The sequence below is a fragment of the Nipponia nippon genome, unplaced genomic scaffold (genome assembly GCF_047370975.1).
Source record: "Nipponia nippon isolate SJK-2023a ecotype South Korea unplaced genomic scaffold, ASM4737097v1 scaffold_2, whole genome shotgun sequence".
Classification (NCBI taxonomy): Eukaryota; Metazoa; Chordata; class Aves; order Pelecaniformes; family Threskiornithidae; genus Nipponia; species Nipponia nippon.
Genome location: NW_028262336.1, coordinates 122,003,592 through 122,028,317, shown reverse-complemented (window position 1 = coordinate 122,028,317; position 24,726 = coordinate 122,003,592). Strand labels below are relative to the sequence as shown.

Here is a 24,726-nt window from a genome sequence, read left to right as displayed (position 1 = left end):
ATGACCTTTTTTGGTACATTATTTCTATGTGTTTTTTTCTGCCTGTAAAGCATGAAAAAATATCACATATGCTTAAATAAAATGAATCTAATTTTAAATCAGATTATTTTGTGAAAAGCAAATAATATTTCTGACCATGATTGATATAGTTTTTGTATCTAAAGGAGAAAAAATCTAAAGTCAAAAAGAAAACCCCACAACATCATATAAGTACGATTTGTTCCAAGCAGCAGGTTTAAGGTCAACTTGTTGCAGCTCTTTCATTCATTTCTTCTTCCTGTTTTCACACACTATGACTAACTTTCATCTTGCTCTTTATTTGGTAGCAAGGGATGTAGGCAAAAATAGTCTTGTAACTAGATACATTTGAACAAATATGAAAGGAAATGTGTGAAATAACCCTCATGTGCAGGAAAAAAAGTTCTGCATTTGTTATGCTTGCCTGGGTGCATCCTAAGAAAATGAACATGAACCACCTCTTTATATTCACTTATGATAAATTTAAATGGAGGAAAGTGATAATAAACAGAAAGGACTTTGAGGATGGGTTTGATCCAATGTTTACCTGTAGAGCTGTCTAAAGAAAATGTTAACAAAGTGGCTTCTTTCTTAAGGCTGTATTCAAAAGTAAAGCACACCTTTTACATAATGGAGTGAAATGTATCCCTTGCCACCCCCCATAAATTAGGCCTATTGTGTTTCAGTTGTACCCCTGTGCAGTTCTGTTTTTTCCAGCATACATCACCTCTTCACTCCATTCAGAGTGGCAAAATAAATGTTTTCCAATGGCAATGAAAATTGCCTTTCAAATTATTAATTAATTTGGCTCCAGGCAAATTTTAAGGACAGAGTCTCAGGGATTGACCTTGTTTCTGAGTAGGAAGGCCTGATCCAAATGTCAGTCTAGTCAACGGGGGAGTATTGACTTCAAACAGGCTTTCAATGAAGCCTTCAAACCACAATGATGGGAGAAGAGAAAATTGTATATATTTTTCTCTGATCTTTCAAAGAGACCAGGGAATGCATTCATATGGGAATTGAGGTAAACAGGCAGTTCTTTGTCTCGTGGGGCAGACAGCCAGTTTCTCCCTGGTTTCCCCGACCATTTCCAATTAGTTTTGGTGCCGAGTGGTTAAGCAAGAAAAGGCTGAGACAAAACTTCAGGGGTGTTTGATGTGCATGGCCCATCTGCATGCCAACCGTCACCACCCAAAATCCAGATACAGGCACAAATTTTCCTCTCTACTCCCTTGTCTGTGCATTAGTTTCCTGCGGGGTGGACAACAGTTACATGAGCTAAAAAAAAAACCTGAAGTGCTCTGAGAAACTGAGGGACTAAACCAGAGAGCTTCCCTCTGCTGAGCTGCTTTGCCTGAGAGGCACAGACTGAGTTTCTGACCGCATTATTGACCCACTGTCTGTCTCCAAAGTTAGTTTAGGAAGTGAAAGTTGGTTTGAGTTTAAGGGAAGTTTGTTTAAGCTCTGTTGCTATCACAGTGGTGGAAAAAAACATCTGTAAGGCCAGCTGAAAGAATTAGATGAGTATGCAAACTTCAAATAAAATGGTCTCCAGCACATCCTGCATGCCTGTTGTAGCAATCCATAAAGTTGAAGATGCTTGCTTCAGGCTTTAAGTGATGGGTTCTTAGTGGCAGGAGTTTCCCATCATATTTTCCCTCTTTGCTCACTCACTCCTGCCTCCCTGCCATGCATGTTAACATGTCTATTCGTGGGGCCACAGCATGACCTGGATTCCAGAGCTGATGAGCCTTTTTTTTTAAAAGTGCCCTGATGGTGGGTGAAAGTTTTATTTTAAAGGCAGATAGGTTCAGAGTAGAGCCCCAGAAATCATTAAATGCAAGGAAGAGTTGGAGAGTGGGGGAAGATAATGACACCAGTGGCACGTCATTCCTGACAGAGCCAAGCAAGGGGGGTTACAACCTAAGACTATCTAAGATTTGCAAAGATTTCTGATTAGCATATATAAAATACACTACAGTAAGAGGAGATGACTTGCTTTATGAGAAATATCCTTCATTTCTTACTCATATTTCCTATTAATTGGATTGCAGAAACTTCCTCCTTAAAATTACAAGAGCTCCACTGACAATAGTGCTTGCTACCTTCCAGTTCTTAGGAAAAAAAATTACTCTTAGTGGTTACTTGCACACCTGGAGGCATCAGCTAGATTAAACCATGATGCTAAATGTCAAAGAAGCAAAGCTTACAAGAACCTCTCAAATTTTTCATTTGATTTACATCTGGAAGTCTTGAATAAGGATTTAATAACAAAACTTCAGATCAGCCTCCCAGAATATTAATCCACTGCAGACACTGATGATTAGTAAGGGCAAAAGGAAAGATTCAAACAGGAAGCTTTTTATTATGAAGCTACTGACTTATCCCAGGCTTTTCTTATACTAGGCCATAAAGAGACCTACAACTTTATCTGCTGATGAAACTACCAAAGCAATGAAATAACCAAGATTTTTCTGCCTCTTCTTTTCTCCTGGTTCAGCTTTCCCTCTCCTTGGAAATCTTTCCCAGAAACCAAAGATTGTGTTTCAGAAGAATCTGGCTAATGCATGAAGATTAGCTAAAGATAATGAAGGTAGACGGCCAGAATTACTGGAGGCAATGAAAGTCCTCTCTCAGTGGGTGGGCAAGATCCTAAGTAGATAAAAATTGCAAGGAGTGTGATTCTACAATTTTTTTTCCCTATTTTGAAATAATACCTATGAATGTAGGACAGTGAATACAGGGGCATATTCGTAATTTTTACAAGTAAACAGATGGTATATTAAAATGAAAATTAATTATAAAAATAAGATAAATAAAGAATATCTCTTTTGCTTGTTTACCCAATTTGTTTACTTTAACATTCATCTATAGGAGTGTTTTGTGGTGTTTTTAAAAAAAAAATCTTTCTGTTTCTGGAAGGGACAACATCTGCCATAATCTTCAGAAAGTGTCCAAAACTTCAGACATTCTCACATTTCAAAGAAATACCTTGACCAGTTTGTATTTGTCTATCTCATTATAAATACCATCTGTTCAATTGTTAGAAAACATTTGTGTGATGTGATTTAACAGGAGAGCATATTCATCATTATGACCAGACCATGCAAATAGATGACAGGATCATAAGATTCCCAGAACCCAAGTTTAATGTTCGTTCACTGAAGTCCAGAGTTATGTTGCTGTAAACATGCTATGAGTGATGAGACCTCAGGTATTAACAACGTACCACCTATCTTGTCCACTTTAATACCGGCAGAAGTAGGTACATGTTGTACTAGATATATCATTCATCATTTGTCCTTCTTCACACCCTGCTCCTCTGTCATTTTCTGCTCTTGTCTTGCCCACAGTAGCTACCTTCAGCTTCAGTCCTTGTGTCCCTATTCCCTTCTTTCCAATGCGCAGTGCAAAGTTCCTCTGCCATAAGATTAACATGCCATATGTTACCATCTGCTACAAACAGAGTGTCCACGGGAAGTGGTAAAAGTAAGTATTCTCACTCTGTGCAGAATCAGACCTTGATATAAGCCTAACAGTTCCCATACTGAATATATAAGCATCGCCTCTCAATAGGCAGAGGTGTAAACGTTGCTCATAGCAAAAATTAGACGAGTTATCAAAAGTAGTCAGGATATAAAATTTTATGCTGATGTGATGCATCAGTGGCATTATTTTTTACCATGATGTTATTCATACATATTTGTGAAGTGAAGGCTGCACACCAAACCATGCCAAAAGCATCAGCTGGCACAGAGTACCTTCGCTACATGATGTGACGCAGGGTGATTTATACACTGTTATATTAAACTGTTAATATATTCATGCATCCCCATACAAAAGAGGCTGCAGTTATTTACCAGCTTTTGTTATCGTGATGGAAACATGATTGCAACAATCTGCATGTAAGTTCTAACTTATTTTTTTAAATACTGCAGAACGAGCTGCCTGTGTATCTGTAGGAGGACGAAGATCTCTACGTACTAACATTGGACCAGCATCACCCCAAAAAGGGCTTTGAATAGTATGAAGACTGCCAGAGAAGCATACTCAGTGTGTGGGAAGGGCAATCTGCTTTCTATTGGTTGTAATAAAGCCAGCAGCATCTGCTGCTGTTCAGAAACGCCATCACCACTACTCAATCTCTTAATAACATTTTTCATTCCCAGATCATACTCTGAGCCGTCCATTCCAAGCTTGTCTGTTTGCACAGAGGCGACCTGGTGAGATCCTAAAATTCATCACAGAACCTAATTCCAGAAAACTCATTAAATGGTGCTGTCATTAGACAGGGACTGGTGAAACCTGCTCTTAAGGCAGTATGAAATTCTAATCACTTATAGCAAGATGAACCCACTCAACTCTGCCGATACAAGGAATAACAAAATCAGGTAAGCTTTTCCATAGCATTTCCCTTTAATCATATACTCTTCTGAACACGGCTTAAAGAGCTTAAGCTCTAACTCAAATTAATAAAAAGAGGAAAGCAATTTAGCACGCAGTTCTGATTTTCTGGACGCCTGATGGAGCATAAGTGTGTGAAGAAGATTCGAGGAAACTTCCCTTGCTTACTCCTGAAAACAATGGCCAGATGCAGAGCAAGAAGTGGCTGCAATACTCCATGGATTATTATAAAAAGGACAGAAATAGTTTTGGTCTCCAGGAGACAATCTGCATTCAAATATTAGCCAGAACTACATATTTCCTAGTGTTGATGCCTCTGTGCCTCAGATATTAAGCAGGAAGACATTCTGACTCAGCTACAGTTTCAAATGATGATTTAGCTCTCTTCTGCACTAGGAAGACGAGAAACTTTCTCATTACCCACTGATACCAATATAGTAAAAATTATTATTCTGCATAAACACACCGATTAGTAGATTAAGAAAAATAAATAAATGTTGATTAAATTAAACTAAAATGTCTTAGGGGACTCCAGAGTAAGCACTTTTAGCAATAAGTGGCCCTAGAGCACACACAATCCTGTATTTCAAACTTTGCTTTCAGCCATTGTCAACATGATGCTACTTCAGCCCCATAGGAAATGTGAAATTATTATTATAAGTAAAGTAAAAATTTATATTGTTGACAACTGACTGGCAAAAAAACCAACAACATCAAACTATCATCATCTATCTATTTGACCACATCAAAGTAGTTTAAAGGCATTCTTACATAGAAAAAAATAACCTCTTACCTTCAGTATGTACAGCAGAAACATAGGTCCAGTTATAGCGCTTGACAATGTCCACCATAGCCCGTGCTTGCTGTGCATCAGATGGCACAACTCTCATAAAATACTTGAACAGAGTTTTGTCGCTTAGGTCCATGCTTGTGGCAGAATAAGCAATCTGAGGTATATTGAAAAGCTGCAACAAGTTCTGGACCTGGATAGCAACTGAGCTAGAACCAGGTCCAATGACACCAACAATGGGTTTCTTGGAGTGGAAAGATGATGAAGATCCATCCACACATCGCACCATCCCTTCCTCTTCTTCTGATGAAATAAGAGAGTCCCTTATAAACTCAATGCTCTGCTCCAGAGCCACAGCAGAATGCCAGCAGGAGTCCCTTATTTCACATCCGAGTGTTATATTTGGCAACAGTGTGGGGTCCAAATTAATTCTGTCAAGGGTATGTAGCATTGCCTCCACTCTCTGAATGCCATACTGCTCTCTTACCTCTCCACATTTCCTCTCATGAACCTTGTCAACAGTTGGTTGATGGTGGACAGAGAATAGAGCTCCAATGATAATATCACCAGGCATGTGTGCAACCACCCTTCTTTCATTGGCCTGTGCAGAAACCAAAAGCCCAAAGTTCCCACAGACATCTTCCTTCAATAACAGGATTGCAAGGATCAGCAAAAGGACCATTTTAGGAAATGGTTTAGGCTGGTAGAGACATGATGGAACAAAGCTGGAGAGCTGGTGAAAAGCAGTTATCAAATCTTTTCGATAAAAGGAGCACTATGCTGATGGTTAACCAGGAGTTTGCGTATATTCTCTAAGGAGTCACCATCATCTCCAAGTGGACAGCTATGCAGAGCTGCACATGTGATCATAATCCTCATAACCTTCAAAAATGAATAAATAAGAGAAAAAACTTTAAATAAATAAATAAATAAATAAAATTAGTTATAAAGTCAGCTTTGTAATCTGTTCTAAAATTGCACCTATTCCTGCTGTTGTCAATGACTGTAGTACATTGTCTTCTATATCTGCTTACTTCCGTCATTTTTCAAGCCAGAAAACTTTGTTGTACTTCAGTGTTTCACAGTCTTAGGCTTGTACTTCTGCTGGTATAAATTGGTGTCTTTTGCTTTGACACTCTTGTTTAAAAACTCTTTTGGGAAATGTTTTCAAAAGCACAAAAGACAGGCAAGTATTTAGTTCCAAAGAAGAAAGATGTTGCCATTTCTAATGTGTGTCTTTGAAAACAACTTCCTCCTCTACATCACAAATGCATATGTCACACTAATGTACCTTGGGCTGTACTATGTTATTAATTACAACACTAGGAAACTGCTGTTAGCAAACAGAACTGTTCTTGAAATATTCTAAGAAATGCAGAATCTGGTTCTTCAAATCTGTAAATCTGTTTTTTCTTTGTAAGCCACAACATGAAACAAACTAACTTATTTTAAAAGCTAGAATTAAGAAAACGGATTTTGTTATTAATATTTGTATTTGTTTTAAGCAGTGAATATTTCAGCAGAGGAACAACAATTCTAAAACAGCAGAGCAGTGAAATTCTTTTCACCTTTTTCTATCCTTAAATTAAACATTGCCAATAAACAATTTGACAAATGCTGGTACTATGGACAACTATAGAGACTTCGCTGATAGAAAGAAGTGAACATAGACATTATACAGATGCGTTACTGCCTAAAATATTTGGTCTGCTGTGTTTTCCAATAGTCTGCAATGTAATCTGCACTTGGCTTTAGTGTTGATGAAGGATCAAAAAAAAAAAAAAAAGAAAAAAGAAAAGAATCAGCAAAGAATTCATATCTTGGGCTGTGGTTAATGAAACTTGAAAATGTACTTGAAAATGTTCTGTGCCTAGCAGTGGATCTGCAGCGGGATGCTTCTGGTTTTAAATACAGTGCTTAAACAGTAGTTTGTCCAGGTCTGATCCCTGAGGACATTAGAGTATCATCTATTGCTCTACACCTGCCAGTGGCTCTATTGACAGTACAGAACATTAAGCACACTCTTAAATCTAGGAAGATGCTGAGCTAATGAGTGAACAACATGCCCAGTTTCATTATTGACAAAACAAATGTAAAATTCTGGGACAGAACCTGATCTCAGCTTTACTGACATAAATATTTTGATGTAATAAAAAAGAATATAGAAATTTCCATACATTTCAGACCCACCAGTCATTTCTGATCCACTTACAATCATTAATGATGCTCAGATGATGTAAAGTGAAAGAAACCTTTGTCATAGGAAATCTACCTCTGTTTCTTCCAGGTTCAAAATCTAGCAGTATTTTAATCTTGAATTTACCCCTCACAACTAGGTCATTCAGTACAGTGCCACAGTGAAAATCTTCCTGATTCTGAAGATGAGACAGTCAAACCTAAACACACTTTTCTGCTTGAGGTTAGTCTTGTTTAATTATTATTTTACCTAGACATTTATAAATTATAAACTATTTACACAGAGGAAATCATGCAATAGTTTCAGTGAATATTCCCCAATGAAATCCAAATCTTTAAAAAGAGAAAACATTTAATAGAAATGGTTTTGTAATATTAATTGCAACATTAATAGGTTCATGTAACATTAATTTCTAGTAATAGAAAGTGTTAATAATGAAATAAGGTTCAGACAACTGTAGAACACTTCAAGAAGTTTTTTTCTAGTCTGTGAAGAGTCAGCTTATCAATGCTGCAACCCTTTGCCACTAAAGAATAACAATAGTTCAATTCAGGTTAATTAGTCTCTAATTACAGAATATCACTACTTCTTATGTCTTCCAATTGTTTTGTTCCATGACTCTGAAGATGGTACTGTATAATTTGCAAACAGTCTGAAGGATGAATGACAGGGGATATCTTTTTACAGTATCACATCTATTAAATTCCTATACCTCCAAATAATTTAATGTATTATCACTTAAAAAAAACTTTAATTATTTGCTAACTTATTAACATTTGAACAGAAATAGCACTCTGTTATTTAAAACCATGGATGCTTATTTTTCTGAGCTTCTCAAATTAAGGCTACATGTACAGAGCACAGCTATATCTAGACAAATGCCAGCTCTGCCTCGGACTGTAACTGGATATACAATTAGATGCCTTTTTATAACCTAGCTGCCTGTGCAGCTGCATATGCACAAATAGAGAGAGTTCAGAGGATTGGGGTGAGCTTGTGACACAAAAAAAATAATCCAGTCCCCATCCACCATTTTAATTCTACAACACACATCAACCAGGTTTCTGGCCAAGTTTAGTAATACTGTGCTTGGTCTTTTGTCTATGGATTAAACGATTTCCATATAGGATATATGAGAAAGAGAGGGCAGCAAGGCCATTTTGATCTTCTTCACTCCAAAGAACAGCTGTTTGTTCTTCTCTGTCTACAGTTGTATCTATCAGTATAAAATTACAGAGTAAAGAATGAAGTAAAGCTGAAGGTCTCCTTTATATTTCTGGTCCCATAATAATGGCAGATCTCATGGTTAGGGGGTTCCTATGGCCCAAAAGCAAGTTCTAGCAATCAAATCCTTCCACTCCATGGCATCTAAGGCAAAAGAAGGGGACAGTTGCAGACTGCAGTTGCTCCAGAATTAATGAACTTTCTTCACATACTCCACTGTACTAAAGTGAAAGTCAACTACTTGGGACTTACAAAGCTGTTACTAATTACACCAAGAAAACCATTGATGTTTTATAGTATTAGGCTTAGGACTCATATCCAAAGCATCTGAGGTCAATGCTTTCTGTGGGCTTTCATGATGTAGTGAAACAACCTTGAATTTATATTGACATGGCTAAGTAAGCCTGCTAAATTTCAATGGATTTGTATTTGTATAATAGAGATCTGGTTCTATGGGCTTACTCTTGCTCTCATAAACCTAAAAATCACAGAATGGTTGAGGTGGAAAAGCACCTTGGGAAGTTGTCTGGTCCATCCACCCTGCTTTAAAGCTAGTTCAACTAAAGCAGGTTTCTCAACTTCATGCACAGTCAGGTTTTTAATCTCTCTGAGAATGGAGACTCCACAACCTTTCTGGGCAATCTGTTCTGGTGTTTGACCACAATCATAGTAAAAAGGGTTCTTTTTTATGTTTAAACAGAATTTCCTTTATTTCAGTTTGTGCTTATTGCCTGTCATCCTTCCACTGGATGCAGCTGGTTATGCCATGCGAAGATGCCATGCGAGTCATCAGGTAACATCCTGTTTTAGGCTGAAATGTCTGAGCAGAGACCTGATAGACTAAGCACGCTAATTACATTTCCTGAAGAACATCTTCCTGAAGAGAAGACGGCCAAGGGAACTTTTCAAATATACAATTTTATTGCTCTTCTGTCCCAAGAGAATCACATACAAGTCACTCCACATTTTGATTACCATTCTTTCCTACTACAGGAAGCTTATTATTACAAGCAGGATGAGTACTAAAATAAAATTAAGCAAAATTTCATAAGCTTAAATATAACTCCTGTTTAAATTGTTAGGGATAAACCTAAAGGGAGTTTGACATGCTACAGCCTTCAGACTGAGAACAGAGGTATCAGCAGCATCAAAGACAGTGAACTCTTGAATGCATGCATAAAGTAATAGGAATTGTTTCCCAATAAATAATTTATCTGCATTTACTTCTTTTCATTGATGGACAAGCAAATCAACATGCAGAGCACTTAGGGTCAAATTTACTTTTCACACTGTTCAATTTCTTCAGCATCAAGGGAGTTATTCCTAATTTACTGCAACATAGGCAAAATGGAATCAGGCACTTAATTACTGGTGTATCAAGATTTGTAGCTTAATTCAGCTATGGATCTAACTCTAAATTAATGCTGAAGTTACATGCTTTAACAATAGATGACAGACACTTTGGTCTGTCTTCTGGTGCACTAGCTTCACATTTCGAGCAACTGCAGAAGTAGTAAGGCAGAAAGATAATTCTGCTTATCTGTCCTTTGCTCAGTCTTGCCCTAGACAAAAATTTAAGGGCTGCCCAGATGACTGGAGGACACAGATCTGATGAAGCACTCTACATGTTCCTATAACCTTTGCTTTCTCTGGCAGTAAAAACTTTATGCCAGTCTCTGTGAGGAGAAATTCTCAGCTGTTCCTTTAGGGCAGAGTTCCAGCTACTTCATGTTGAGGTTTAACCGAGTAGAAAATGAGCATCTGTAATATTCCATGAAACATCTCGCAGTTCTTAAAATTTTTTATTTCAACCTCAAATGCAAGTCCCTCTATAGTTACAGTCTGTACAGATGAAAAGAAAAAAAAAAAAAAAAGAGTCCTAATATCTAATGGCATTAATTAAATCTTATTCAAAAATCAAACTATGAAGAGGAGTTCACAAAGGGCTGATTTTCCACTATGTACGTGGCTGAGAGTTTATACATGGAGCACGTCTGACTTTTCTTAAGGGCTTCTAGTACCGTAGGTGTAACTGTGTTTAAGCCTTAAGAATTAAACCCTTTCCCCCTGTGACTTATATTATTATAGCAGCGCCCACTAGTGACCTCAGAGCGAAGGACCTGTCCTTTTTGCAATCTGAATTCTCTTGGTTGTGTGGCTTCTAATAGGTAAAACATAAACTCAGCAAAGGGAATTTTTTGATTTAGCCTATTTTGTATCAGGGAAAAATTAAAAAGGAGAGAAAGAGCAATACTTTCGTTCAGGTTTCTTCTTTGCTACAATTTTGTAAACTTACAGCCTGTTTGTTCATAGTCTCTAAATCTTCAGGCAGATTTAAATAATAAAAATAAAATGCCAGATTACTGAACCACAGAACAGTGATGTGATGGAGTGAGAACTTATGGTCCAATCCAAGAAAGCACTTAGAAATATGCTCAGTGTTAAGCACATGAAGAATGTTATTGGTCAAACATCTGTAAAGACTTATCTAAAGTTTAACATCTCTTTAAAGGATTTTCCAGATAAGAGCAATCACAAAAAATTAGGCCCCCAAAATCCATTGATTTGTAGTGACAAATTTTACTTACATGCTATGTTTGTATAGCCTACAGCCATGTACATGCTGATGAAATGCTTTCCAGGCATTCATTTCCAGTACATACTGCAATTAATTCAATGCCATCAGATATGAAATAATATATGTCAATACAGATATGGATCAAATCAGTATATCCTAAGGAACTATCCCAGGTTTCATCATCAGAGAAGACAAAACCTTAGCAAGCAGCAACTGAATTACTGGTCCAGAGTCAGTCCTGCCACATCGCATGGTGAAGATCTTTGGATAGCAAAAGATGGAACTGCCTTAGAAAAACGATTACATAAGGAGAGAGACCTCTCGGCTCATCTCAGTGGGGACCAATGCTAGGTAAAAGTGTACCTTCAGGATGCTAAACCTTTGCTCAGTTCTGCTGGCTATTGGCATTGCAAACGCTAAGCATTGGGTTCAAGCTATTCTGGCAATCTAGCTCCCAACGCTACAGAGAGGCTCAGTTTGCAGGAGGTCCTGCACACCCACTCCTCAGAGGTAGTTGAGTTTGATCACACAAAACCTGATGCACTCAAATGGTCCTTAGTTGAAAAACATGAATACGAGCACACTGTTCTGTTTTGAGATTTCTACTGTGTTTAAATTTTCCATTCACAAAAAAAAAAACCAACCAACAAACCACACCTAAAAAGATCAAACAACCATTAGTCATTGCGTTATCGGCTCTGTGAATTCCAGCAGGCATTGGATCAAGCCCTTTGACAAAGGAAACAGCCTTATACAACAGGAGAGACTATGAAGCAGCTTTCTGTAATTCCACTTAGAAATAGGAGAAAACTAAGCAGCACAGAAGAATTTCAACCATTTGGCCAGAACAGCCGCTGAAAATAACAGACTAGTGTGCTGATCTCATGCCTTCATAGATAATAAACATAGAATGCTATAATTATCAGCAAGATCCTTAGCAATCCCAGGAAATTCTTCCCTATATTATGCCCACACACACACACACTTTCTTGTTGATGAAACAATTTTGATTTTAATATGTAGGTGCTTAACTTCCCAGCAAAACTTGCAATGATGTCTGCAATTCCGCTAAATATACTACTTATTGCTGCTGTTACCAAAAACCTGTTATATCATATGATGCAGGAACTAATAGCTCTGTTGTGATTTCTCCTGTAATTCTAGACTTTTTATTAATTAACAAAACTGTATCATCTGGAGTAGGTGATCAAGAAAAAGCAATAGCAATTCCAAAAAACATTTTCTAGCAAGTCACAAGAGTGGTGTTACAGTGGCATTCCAGTGCTACCGCTATACCAAAAAAGCTATAAACATGTTGGAAAATAAAATGGCAAAGAATCTAAATAGAGACCCCAAAAATGCTCTCTGATCATTTGAAATAATGATTAACCCTGGCGTTCCTGATCACATAGCATGAATATTAGTATGTAGTTAAAGTATTTGAGAATGTGCAAAATATTAGTATGTGATAGAAACATTTAGGAATACAGTAATAAAAAAAAGTCATAGAGCGTTAAAAGACCCTAGCAGTTAACTCCTCTATACACCTTCTCCTTTCAATATTGTTTAGAGTGGTGTATTTTCAAGACGATCTTCCGCCACTCCGCTTTCGAGATGGTCCCCAGCTTTGTCCTGAAGACTAGAAGAAAGAGATGTCCGGCCTCCCCCTACACCCAGTCACCCCACCGCCACCAGAAAGCCCCTCTCGGGGAGGAGGTCGAATGGAAGTGGGGCTGCCGGGGCGGTGGAGCCCCGGGGTGCGGGACAGCGCTGCCTGCCGGCAGCGGGCAGCGAGCAGCAGGCAGCGAGCAGCGGGCAGCGGGCAGCGCGGGGAGGGCAGCGCTGTCCCTGGTGCTGAGCACCGCCCGCCGCCAGCCTTCACCTCCCGGGCAGGTTTAGGGAAGGGAAAAAAAAAATATATCTAAAAATCAACCAGTAGTAAAAATTGCCATCGTGGTCACATTTGCCATGCACGACCACATTTTTTTACAAATAAATTAAATACATAGAGCTGAGTCTTGGAGGAAACTCCCAGCACAGCTACCTGCGCTGCTACAACTAAGTGGCTGTGCATAGAGACGTATATGTGTGCATGCACACTGGTTCTTAGGTCTCCGTCTCCCTGCTCGGCTAGTGGTATCGCTGTCCCTCTCAACCTTAATGAATCATTTTTGTACGCAGAGACATTAGTTCTGATTATTAAATAAGGAACAGGCGGGACTCGCCGAGCACAGTCAAAGTGATTTGTCCCAAGGTCACACAGAAAAGTCTATGGCTGAGCTAAGCCTGGCTGTCTCTGGAAAACAAATACATCCCCATTTCCATTCTCCCTTCCTGGCAAGACAAATCCCCACCAGTGAACAGAAGGACTATATCACACATGCCACCAAGCCCAGGTATTGTAGTACCCCAGTGCCCCCCAGCCCCACACATATCCTGCGCTGGGGGAGGGGTCAGTGCCCGCTGCCCTCCAGTGCCCTGACCCACTGACACCCCAGCAGCCCCTGGAGGTGCACCTCACCGGTTGGCTTGCTGGCCCCCCAGGAGCCGTGCTTGTCCTCCGGCAGCCAGGGTACAGAGCAAAAGCAGGAGGGTGGGAGGGAAGGGAAAGAGTTCCTCCTGCATCCACAGGGTTTCTGTCCGCAACCCAGGGCACATAAATCCCCTCTCCCACCCCACAGCATTACCTTGTCCGTGGCAGCAATTGCTTCTTCCTACAGTGGCGGCAAAGAGGTCCTTTCAGTGGCAATAATCAAGACGAGTAGGGGTAGGCACCTCCTATTTTCAGCCACAGCAGAGATAGCATTCCTCGCAGAGACCTTCTGGAGCTGAATAATCCTCAAATGCCTCTGCAAAGATCACCAGCAGGTGAGCCCCACTCGGCTAGCATTGTCACTCCTCCAGCTATGGGCACATCCTGTTTTCTTCTGATCACAGGCAAATGCTGAGGACTGAGTATCCTGCCCCCCGTGAACGCATGCACATACACACACGCCATGCAACACGCTGTTCTCTCAGCATCGCCCAGGTCTCATTTGCAAGAGGCGTGAATGGTCCCTGGATTTAAGCGGGGGGAGGCGTGAGAAGGAGGTATACACAAACAAACAAACAATGAAACAACAGATGGGTCTTTGCTCTCTGCCACCACAGCCTTGGTCTTCCTAAATACTTGCTGCAGCTTGACCCACCTGCTTAAACACCTCCGCCCCCCCTCACATATGCACGGCAGCAACCTCTCTGCATTTATAAGGGGCTAATCCTGCATTCTGCCCTGCGAAGAAAGCTCTCCAAATGCCCTGAAGGTTGCAAAGTCTCCCTATTAAACCGACACCTCCCTCCCGCACTACCCTCCTCCAGCAAGTAAGAAAGCAGCGCTGGGTTCAGAACAGCATCATCCGAAGGAAAAAAAAAAAAAAAAAAAAAACAAAAAAAAAAAACAAAAACCCAAAACGATAGCTGCTTCGGGAGGCTCTGTTTAAAACCGAGCCGCGGGGAAGAGTTTACCCCTGCGGTCCCGGCGGCCTTTTGCCAACCGGCTCCGGCAAAGTTTTGCCGTCCCCCCGGGGCCGCGCTGCCCGGCGGTCCGGGCGCTCCGCTGCGCACCTGCGGGCCCGGGGCTGGGGGCGAGGGGGCCCTTTGCACCGGGAGGGCGCCGGGCTTCAGCGCAACTTTTTAGTGCCACCAAGTGGCATAGATCCCTCTAGGAAACCAAACGGCTTGCCAGCCCTGGGCTCTGCCTGCTGCTCCCTGGCAAGGGGAGAGAGGGGGATGCGAGAGCAGAGACCACCACCCTCCTGCACACACACACACACACACGGCGATATCAAGCAGAAAGGAGGGACTGTTTGCCACTGGAAGAACAGGTTGCCCTCTCCAGCCCTGGCCCCTTCCCTTGGCTTCAGGGCGACAGCACCGGGCACGGCGAGGCGAGGAGCGATGCCCCTGCCAAGGGCAGCCCGAGCTGCCAGCCCGCCGGCGGGCTCTGCCCCTCTGCTCCTCAGGTGCCACCTGCAGCCCCCCTCCCGTTCCTGCCGACCTCCCTCCCCTCTGGACCCCCGGCTCCCTGGACCCACAGGAGCTGCAGATCCCTGCCAGCCCCCTGGCTCCGCAGCCAGCATCCCTGGACCGTTTCTGCAGACGCACAGGCAGGTTGCTTATTTGCCTACCTTCTGCCCACAAACTCGGTACCCTCCGGCCCTTCTGCTTCCCCACCCTTCCACAAACCCCACAGCACCTCTCTCTCTCCCCTGCTAACTACCTGCTCCCCACACGTACACCTTACCCTGGTTAACCCTTCCCTCCCGAAGCCAGCGGAGGCTTTACCTTCTCCTGCGACATCCCTGCATCCTCCCAAGGCTTCCCCCCTCCCTCTCTCCTCCTCCCTCTCACGGCTCAGCCCTACACACCCAGGCTTCTGCTCTTAATCACACTCAGCCGTCCCACTCCTCTCCGGCCAGGTTCACCGCCCGAGGTGGGCAGGGACCCCCGGCACAAGGCTGGCACGACGGTTCTGAGCGTGGGCTGTGGGGCTGTGGGGCTGCGTGTGTGGGTGGGAGGGGTCCTAGGTAGCCTGAGCCCTGACAAACTCAACACCTCCCCGCACTCCTTCTGCAGCAGCAACAAAAACAAACAACAAGGAACCACCGCAACACAACGCCAGACAGAGATCATCTCTTTATTCAAAGCTATTCCTAGTAAATAAATAAATAAAGTAAAATAAAATAAATAAATAATAAAGCAAAATTTCATTTAAGTAATAGCTGATCTGGCATTTAAAAAGCTGCTGGGTCCGACCATTTACCAGGCTGTATTTGCAGGGGAGGATTAGCTCCTGCATTCATATTCGAGAATTAACAGCCATTCCCTGCCCTGGGTTGCTGCTTAAAATATTTTTTTTTTTTTTTTTTAAACAACTACTGAATGACCCAAATCCTGGCTGCTGCTCGATGTAGCTCCCCCAGGGTGACTGCATTGCCACATCCAACCTGCATCGTGTCCTCCCCAGCACCCCTGCCCATCTGAGGTAACTTTGATAAAGTTGTTGGGGAACAAGAGGAAGAGGGACAGTCTTGTTACATCTCCATCCACTCTCCTAATCCTCTGTAATCCCTTTACTGCTGTTTCTCTTCACCAGATTACCATCTTGACTGTTCCTTTCATCCCAAAGGGTGAAGGACAGGGATCTCACATGTCCTTACCAGGTGTGGAGCCTTCACATCCTCCTTCACATCCTCCTTCAGCCCCAGCCTGGGACTGGCTGGGAGCCCATCACCTGGCACCTGCTTCCCATCCTTCCCCAGCTCTCCTGCCTCCTCCAGTCGCTGAAGCCCTGGCAGAGGCCAGTCCTTAAAGCAGAGGGCACTGTGGGTGTCTCTGTGTGTGGCTCTAACTGTTTGTTCCCTCTACTTAGATCCAAGGCCCTCTGTGCTGATGCTTGAAGGGGTGGAGGTAGGTTATATGAGAAGGAAGAGCCCACTAGTTACCAGAGGGTTTCCCCATTCCTGCCACTGCCCTGGTGGGGTGATGCGTAAGGAGCATCCTTCCTCTTTCTCTCCAGATCCACACTCCCATCAGACATTGTCTTTCCCACTAACCATGGGCTGTGAAATTACTAGAAGGTCAGGAGGTTGAAGAAAGAGAAAAAGAGGGGATGGATACCTATAGGGAAAGCGCGGATCAGAAGAAGGAGGGGAGGGATATGTCTGTAGAAGGGAAAGGTGAGACCGAAGGCAAAGTGATATTACCGTGCACAGGGTCCCCGGAAGGCAGCAGTGTCCAGGGATCTGGGGAGAGGGGAAGTGCCATTGCTTTGCTGGGCTGTCACAGCAGTTCTCTGCCTCCCCAGGGACTCTGTGTGTGATGAGGGAGTCAGAAAGCAGCCACCTTTCATTGGCAATGGAGACACCCAGCTGGCTGGCAGGATGGTGGGTGACCCACAGCAGATGAGGGAGGTGATCCCCACACAAGCAGGACACACTGAGTTGTGTGGATGCAGCCACGTTGGATGCAAAGCAGCTCCTACACACACATCCCCAAGGACTCCCGGTGAATCAGAGCCAGAGTCAGTTCACTGCGCCAGATGTTTGGAGCAGCTGGATCAAAGATTAAAGGAGGCAAACAGAGTGGATAGGGGTGGCCATGGCACTTACATTTCTAATGCCTCTCATTGACCTTTTAAACAGGGTCCCAATAAATACTGATATATAAAAGGCTCTTTTCCTTTGCTATATTTCTCCCCCTTTCTCCCCTCCTCCCTTCCCATCATTCCCAACCATTTTACAGAACCCATAAAACTAGTCACTGTCTTCTCCACTAATGGTAGATTATTTTTCCCCTACCAGGAAATTTTCCCTCCTATTTTGACACTATTTTTAAAGTACTTTTTTAAAAAAATGAAAGCTTCCTGTACCTGTTTGCAACAGAATCAGTAAAAAATAAATAAACCAGTACCTGAATAAGGAGACATCATAACTACATTTTATAAGCCCACTATTGGTAACACTCATTACTTCTGTGGCAGTAACACCTATAGATTCTAACACACTGGGCAAGGCTGAACATGCTCTGAATCTCTGCACTTTGAGGAGCTCATGCATACAGAAAACTGCAGGGGTAAAAAGAGTATGAATAAGCCTCCAGGTATAATCTGTATCTCCAAAGAGCATGCTAACCACTTCACCATTTTAAGACTGAAAATGAAGCTAAAGGAATATCAATTTGGATTCTCCTCCGTTCAAGAATGAATAAACCTGTTGGACACAGGCAGCACAATCAAAGGCAGAGTGTGGACAAGAAGGTGACAGTGTATTGGCTAAGATGAGCCAGGTGCCTGCTTTCTTACAAAGTAGTCTCTAAGACAAGCTCAAAAAAAAAAAAAAAAAAAAGAAAAAAAAGAAAGAAAAATTGGAAAAAAATTATATTATATGCTTATATATATATATTTGTACACATATATTCTAATAAATATAACAATATTTACCCCCTACTAGACAAGACAGAGGAGATGGAGCAAGGTGGGAACAATCTAGCATGCTTATAGTTCATGATATAATTAAAATCAAGACAATTATTCTTGCTTCCCAAGCAAGTATCCTAATGGCAAGTCTATTACTCAGAAGGAGAGTAAAAAGGTGCAAAATATGATATACAACACATTTTAAAAGAAAATAGTAGCCAGGGTATAATAAGGGTGTTACTCCTGGAATCCTTAGTTGGTGTTTTCCTTCCAACCTTGAGGAATGCAAGGGCTTGACTTTATATGTCTATTTTGTAGACATTTATATATAAACTTCATGTTCTCTTCAGAATGAGTACAAGAAAATCGTCTTTTGTAGGGTGCAATTCATTTGAGCTATTTTAAACATTTTTTTTAGAATGACAAAGAAAGAGGCATTAACATGTGCTCACTTCTCTTCATAGGTTCCAAAGTGTACCTATTCCTCGTAAGGATATCTATATTATACCAGTGTGCTTCTAAGGAATCTATGACTAATTTTTTACTCTTGATTGTGCATAGGTGTAAAGGAGGCACTGAAATGCCCAACACTTCCAAGACTGTTCTAGCTCTGTGCGAGAAAGCAATCCAGCTCTTAGTATCTGGGAAAACTCAGAAATCCCAAATTGAACCTAGCTGTGAAGATCCTTCAACATTATGCAGTCCCTGGGTAAGGATTGTTACTTTAGATTTAGAATCTATGACTGGAGGTGTCTATAAGCTCTTGTTTGGTCTGGCCCTTATGTTCATCAGTGGAAAACAGAACATGAGAGAGGAAGACAGAATACAGCACTCTGAGGAGGATGTTTGTAAGAAGAGTATAAAAGAGGAACACAAACTCATACCTATCTATGGAGATTTATGTGAGTAATGGGGTGCATCAGATGCAGCTAAAAGATTGTAGAATACAGATGCCTTCAGATTTGCCCACAAAAAAAAAAATATTTTAGGACAATGAAACCTGTTTGCAGGGCATCTGAATAAAAACTAACACAAAACAGTTGAATTTACTCTAGGGAATTGTTCTAGGTGTCCTCTCCGTAATTCCTTCTTTGCTCTTTCCGGAGAGTGAATTTCATGCCTGAAGTGGCTGTACTTGCCAAAATGGGTACGTAGAACTTTTGCAGCATTACAACACTGATTCGTATTAGTAGGAGTATTCAGGGTAAGTAACTCCAACTGAGGAAATTTGACTTACATTTTACCTTTATGAATAAAGGTATTATTTCTATTATTCAAGGTCACAATGACGTTATTTCAATTGTTATAAGCATTTTCAATTTTGTAAAATTAATAAAAAAGAATTACCTTTATGTGATTTCTTCTTGTTTCCTCTGTTCTTTCCAATATCATTAAGTAAGTATGCATTTTATGTCCAGCTACCTTCTCCTATGCAATTCCCATCACTGTTTTCCACCAAAGAATTCCAGCGCACTCAACAAGAGACTAAAACCTGATGTGTGAGTATCTTAGTTAAATGCAATCAGCATGCACACATTGAAAAGAGAGCTTGAGGAACAGACAGACCTCCCTATTGAAATTCTTAGAAATTCACTTGACTCTACATTAAAAAAAAAAAATTCAATGACACTAATCTTCTCAGGAAACTCCATACCTTCCTAAGACTTTTTTTTGCTGTGCTGGGGAAAGTGGTTTAGAGCTCTCATATCATTCAAAATCTGATGCTGGTGTTCCTATTTCTACTTGGCGAGTTCTGATCTGAGTGGGGGAGTGCTTCTAATGAAGTCTGAAAGAATGAAACCTCCAATTACGCTGCCGTGTGATATACTATCTTCTCTCTGCAATGAGAGTGGAGTATTGCCTAGGTAAAACTCGACTGGTAGGTTCCTTTTGGGATTTGAACTCATCTATGCTTACGTCTGCAACCCAGACTGGAATCTTCTACTGAACAGCAGGGAGGTGATGGGGACACAACCGTTTATCTTGTGAAGTCCCCAAACCTACCCAAAGTAATATTGGATCTGTACCACTGTGACCGATTCATATGAATGCAAGGCAGAGGACTTTCTGGCTCTGAAGCAGATTCCTCCATGGGAACTTTACTCATTCCAGGATCCAGACTTTGCTCTAATGAGAAACGTTAATATCAGAGATATAGAATATTCTTATAAATCCATTTCATTCCCATTGTGGAGAACTGTCCTTTGGTTAAAGAGCCACGCTCAGGACTACCCTGCATAGAAACAAACATAATAGAATATAAACATGATGAATTTAACCTGAACAAAACTCTGTCCTCCAAACGAAAGTGGCAAAACATCACTGTGATACTACACGCTAGTCACTCTCCTGGCGTATTTCAGCTGAAACACTGTTATTTCTAGCTATTCTTGGCCAGCTAATTCCTCCTGCTGACACTGTGATCTGATTCCCGTTCCCTCCATGAACAAAGGAGGTTGGCAAAAGACTGGGAAATACGTAGCACAGAACAACCTTGCTCCAGCAGTAACACAGACTTGGATCAGCACGTGGCTGGTTGGCAGTCAGCCTACCACAGAAGGTGACTGGAAGCCAGCTCTGTCTCCTTGCTTGTAGCTCTTTCTGTGCAAAACGTCAGCTGGGAAGGAGAACCTTTAAAATTGGCAGGGGATACAGGGGCAGAATAATTCAGTCCCTCCCCTTCCTGTAGGACATCAAGAAAAAGAGACAAAAAGAGAACTAAGACCAGCAGTAATCAAAAGGTGCTGTTTGGTATATAACTTTAAATTATAAATCCTCGATATTGCTTTCCTAGGTAAACAATTACTGTAGTTATCATAGGAACACCGAATAGACAAAAAAGTCTTTGTATTTTGAAGATGTCTACTTTTTTGAGACCCAACGATGAGAATGGATATTGGTCACAAATTTAGAGTTTCTGTCAAATTAAGTTTTTGCATGGCCTGTTGAAGAAACAGGTGCACCTCAATTTTTTATTGGCATGACTTCAAGCAGTGAGCAAGCTCTTAAGTTTGTAAAATGGGTTGTTTTCATTCCAGACATGGAAGAGTTTGATGAAGAAAATTAATAGAGAAATTATTTTGAACTATGGTTAAATATCAAATGCAGTTCCCTTCACTTACATATTGCTCTCTTTTTCCTTTAGGTAAACCTATCTCCACAAACACTCAAAAAGCTTGCTTTGTCAAACTGTGTATTTCTCACAATAGCCAATCTTTTTTTATATAATAAGATAGATTTTTTTTTCTTTGACTACCAATGCCCACTAAAAGAAAACACAACTAAAAGAAAAGCAGCTTGGTTGTTAGATACTATATGACATAGATGTCTAGGACTGCCTTATTAAGGCCAAAAAACCCAGTTGAACAGTCATATTTCATTTATACTTTGGGCTTCCCCAATATCTCTTCTGGAGGTCAGAAGAATTGCGCCATGGTAGTGTGCTGGCTGAATAATTTCACTGCTGATGGATCAGAATTATTTCCAGTAATGTGCTAGCATGAAAGGCTTAGGTATTGTGAGTGGGTATGCAGTTGGATTCTCCTTATCAGATACAGACTACTGTAATGTGATATCCACCTCTCGTCATCTATACTCCCTTCAAAACCAATGGAGAGGAACTGGTAATTGGGTGATGCAATTAGGGTCATCCCTAAGAAGGTTTCAAGAGAATTTACCTTAAGATTGGCCAATTTATGGAAGCAAGACTAACCAGTTGAGGAGCAGACACCTACATTATGAATTCGTACGGTTAGGTGGGATGGACACATGACATGATTTTCATTAAACAGGACAACCAGCATTTAAAAAAAATGTCCATTTTAAATAATTGTCAAGACCCAGGTGTAAACTTCTTTTTGGGGAGTGAGGGGAACAACTGCCTGTTTTTCACCCAGTATGGGCCACTAGCTGAATATGAAGTTTAAATGTTCACTTCTCCTTTTTTTTGTGTTTAAACATTAAGCTGTGCATTAAAGCAGCTCAGAGACATGGTGTGCTCAAGAACACTCTGCGCTATTCATTTGTCAAACCTACCCTATTGTACATATTTCTAATGCAGCTACTCCCACAGCACTGAGCTGACAGAAACGCTTATCACAGTGTGGCCCCACGGAGATTCCCAAGAAGCCATATGAAAAATCCCACTGTCGCCCCAAGAAGTTCTGAGAGATAATTTCAGACTTAAATAGGATGAAAAAAAGAAATACATGAAAAAAATATTTGGTTAGAATTCTGTCTCTGAAGAAGGCCTGATGGATGAGCACTTGGATCAACTCTGAAGGCAGTAGAAGTAAAAATGGATAAAGAATGAGTAAAGGAACAATGAAACCTTTCTTGCTCAACCTGTGTTTTGGTAGAAAAAATCAGTCTCTTTTTTCCAACTAAGAATACCAGTACAACACTACTACCCTGATATTAGAAAACTGCAGTGACTTCTCCATGTTTCTAGTAGATCTCTAGAGAAGGCCAAATGTTTGCTTCAGGCCAATGAGGGCATGCTGAGAAGGGCAACCGGAAAAGAAAAGACTGAACATTCCAAGTCAACAAAGATGCTCACCATTCACATTTACAATTCTCTATCATTTGAAAACAGAGATCATTTTTAATCTGGACTGACATATTTTTTGCACTTAGTGGCTACTGTTTACCAAGTTTACTGGACCCTGGTATGAGGCCATGTGTATATAGTTGTATGAAGTAAATATATATTCTGTATAAGGATTTTGCACTCCCTGTTTCTCACACTTTTCTTGAAGGCAGTGGTTTCTTGTTAAAAAAAAAGAAATTTAGCAAGGAAGTAGTCAAAATCTGCCGTTCCGTACTTACCTGATATGAATCTGGAGTGAGAGGAACACAGGTCTAGTTAAAACCATACAATATCCAAAGCCTGCACTATGTCAGAAAAATACTTGTTCCTGTATAGGTGGATGGTTTCTTGATTGGTCCTGAGTCAGTACCCACTGAATAAAGAGCATAAATGAAAACAACATGAAATAAAAGGCCAGATCTAAGAAAGAGAAACAGCTTAATCTCTCCAGTGGCTGGAGGACATGACATAGGAGAAGAACAGTGGTTATATGTAATGCCAAAGCTGCAGTAACATCTATGCATGTGTTACTCAAGAAAACCAAAGAGGTATTGTTTTAAGCAGAGATAAACCCTTGTGCTGTACAGAAAAAAGAAACAACCCACAACTCTCACTCACCAAGTCAAAGTTCATATATAAACTGGCCTCAAAACATTGTTTTATTCACTGGTCTATTAATCACAATGGAGGGAGATAAACAAAACTCTCATGATATGGTCAATTAGTTTGTTAGGACCATGTTTGAGCACCTCTCTTCTGAGGTGATGCTAGTATTTTCCCAGTAAAGAGCTTCAGTTTTTTAGGCTGTTTAGAAATACCAGTACTAATTCTGCTTTCTTGAGACTGTTCTTTTGTCTATAAATAAAACAACATGGTTTTGCTTACATGGAGTTTAAAGCCTTTGAAACTAAGAATGTAAAAGCTTTGCTGATACAGTGAGGGAACCAATTGCACAAGACATATCAGCCTAGATTTTTTTTTTCAGTTTTGGACAGAAAGCATTTGCACTCTGTCTTTGAGATTGACACTACTGACATTACTCTTTCAGCAGCAAGCGGACACCTGTGAATTCTCCAGAAATATCCTTAATAATTTCAGTCAAAAAATTAATCTGAAGAACAGGAGTTAAGTGTGGAGGAAGATTGGGAAGCAACTGCAGAGAGTACAATCAATTAGGCAATGATTTGCTAATTTAAAGAAGATTTAAAGAATGTACATTGCCGTATTTTCTTTGTGATCATATTGAAGAAATTCTTTGCAAAGATAACAGGTTTGTTGCTTGTGTTGACTGAAAACAAATTACTCCTGTAGCCAGAAGCAAATTATTCAAAGATTGTTTATGGAACAGGTAAGAAAGTTTTAAAATAACATTAGGAAAATCATGAAATCACCTTAGCCATCAAAATATTCAGGGCTTTGTCCTTACAATTCAGCATAGTACCTCAGCATGCTATCAGATCAATTGATGTGACAGATAGTATTCATCTCACCTCACTTTGGGCTTCAGTGATACAGATTCATTATTTTTTCTACAACCCTATTCATACCAAGATGCAATGTCAAAATGTAATTTTACAAACCACATTCTCTTTTCAAAAATCATGACCTCTAAGACACAGAACTATGCTCTGTTGCAGTCCTGTAAACTGCAGTCCTCCAGGGTTTTAATATCACAACTGTCCATGTAAATTAAGTTTTATGAGTTTGCTACCACTTGAAATCTCTGCAGATTGTCATCTTGCTGTGTGACCTTCTCCTGAACCTGTTAAAATAATCAGGATTTTGATTAAAGTAGAAAAACAAGATGAGAAGTAGTTAACTCCACATATTTTAGCACTCGCCTTTTCCTCAGTTTCATCTAATTTCTCTCATATTTGTGAGGAAGAAGTTGAGCAGTCAATCTTCCAGTTTGGTTTTGTGTTTTTTTGTTTTTTTTTTCCAGAGGGGTGTACTGAAATCAGTTTACAAGGAA

At 40.7% G+C, this 24,726-nt stretch overlaps 1 protein-coding gene across 5 annotated transcripts in view; it reads right to left on the bottom strand.

The window, feature by feature from the left end:
• Positions 1–15,572, bottom strand: part of GRM5 (glutamate metabotropic receptor 5) — a 274,806-nt gene extending 259,234 nt beyond the window's left edge. For 3 of the 5 annotated variants that reach the window (XM_009470380.2, XM_087757687.1, XM_087757688.1), the window contains exons 1-2: positions 13,899–14,489; positions 5,216–6,094 (exon numbers count right to left, since the gene is read on the bottom strand). In XM_009470380.2, coding sequence (XP_009468655.1) covers positions 5,216–5,894 — 679 coding nt within the window. In that variant the 5' untranslated portion in view covers positions 5,895–6,094; positions 13,899–14,489. Of the gene's footprint in view, positions 1–5,215; positions 6,095–13,898; positions 14,490–15,493 lie in introns of those variants that run through there. The other 2 variants (XM_087757684.1, XM_087757686.1) reach the window with 2 other exon arrangements.
• Between the last annotated feature and the right edge of the window lie 9,154 nt (positions 15,573–24,726).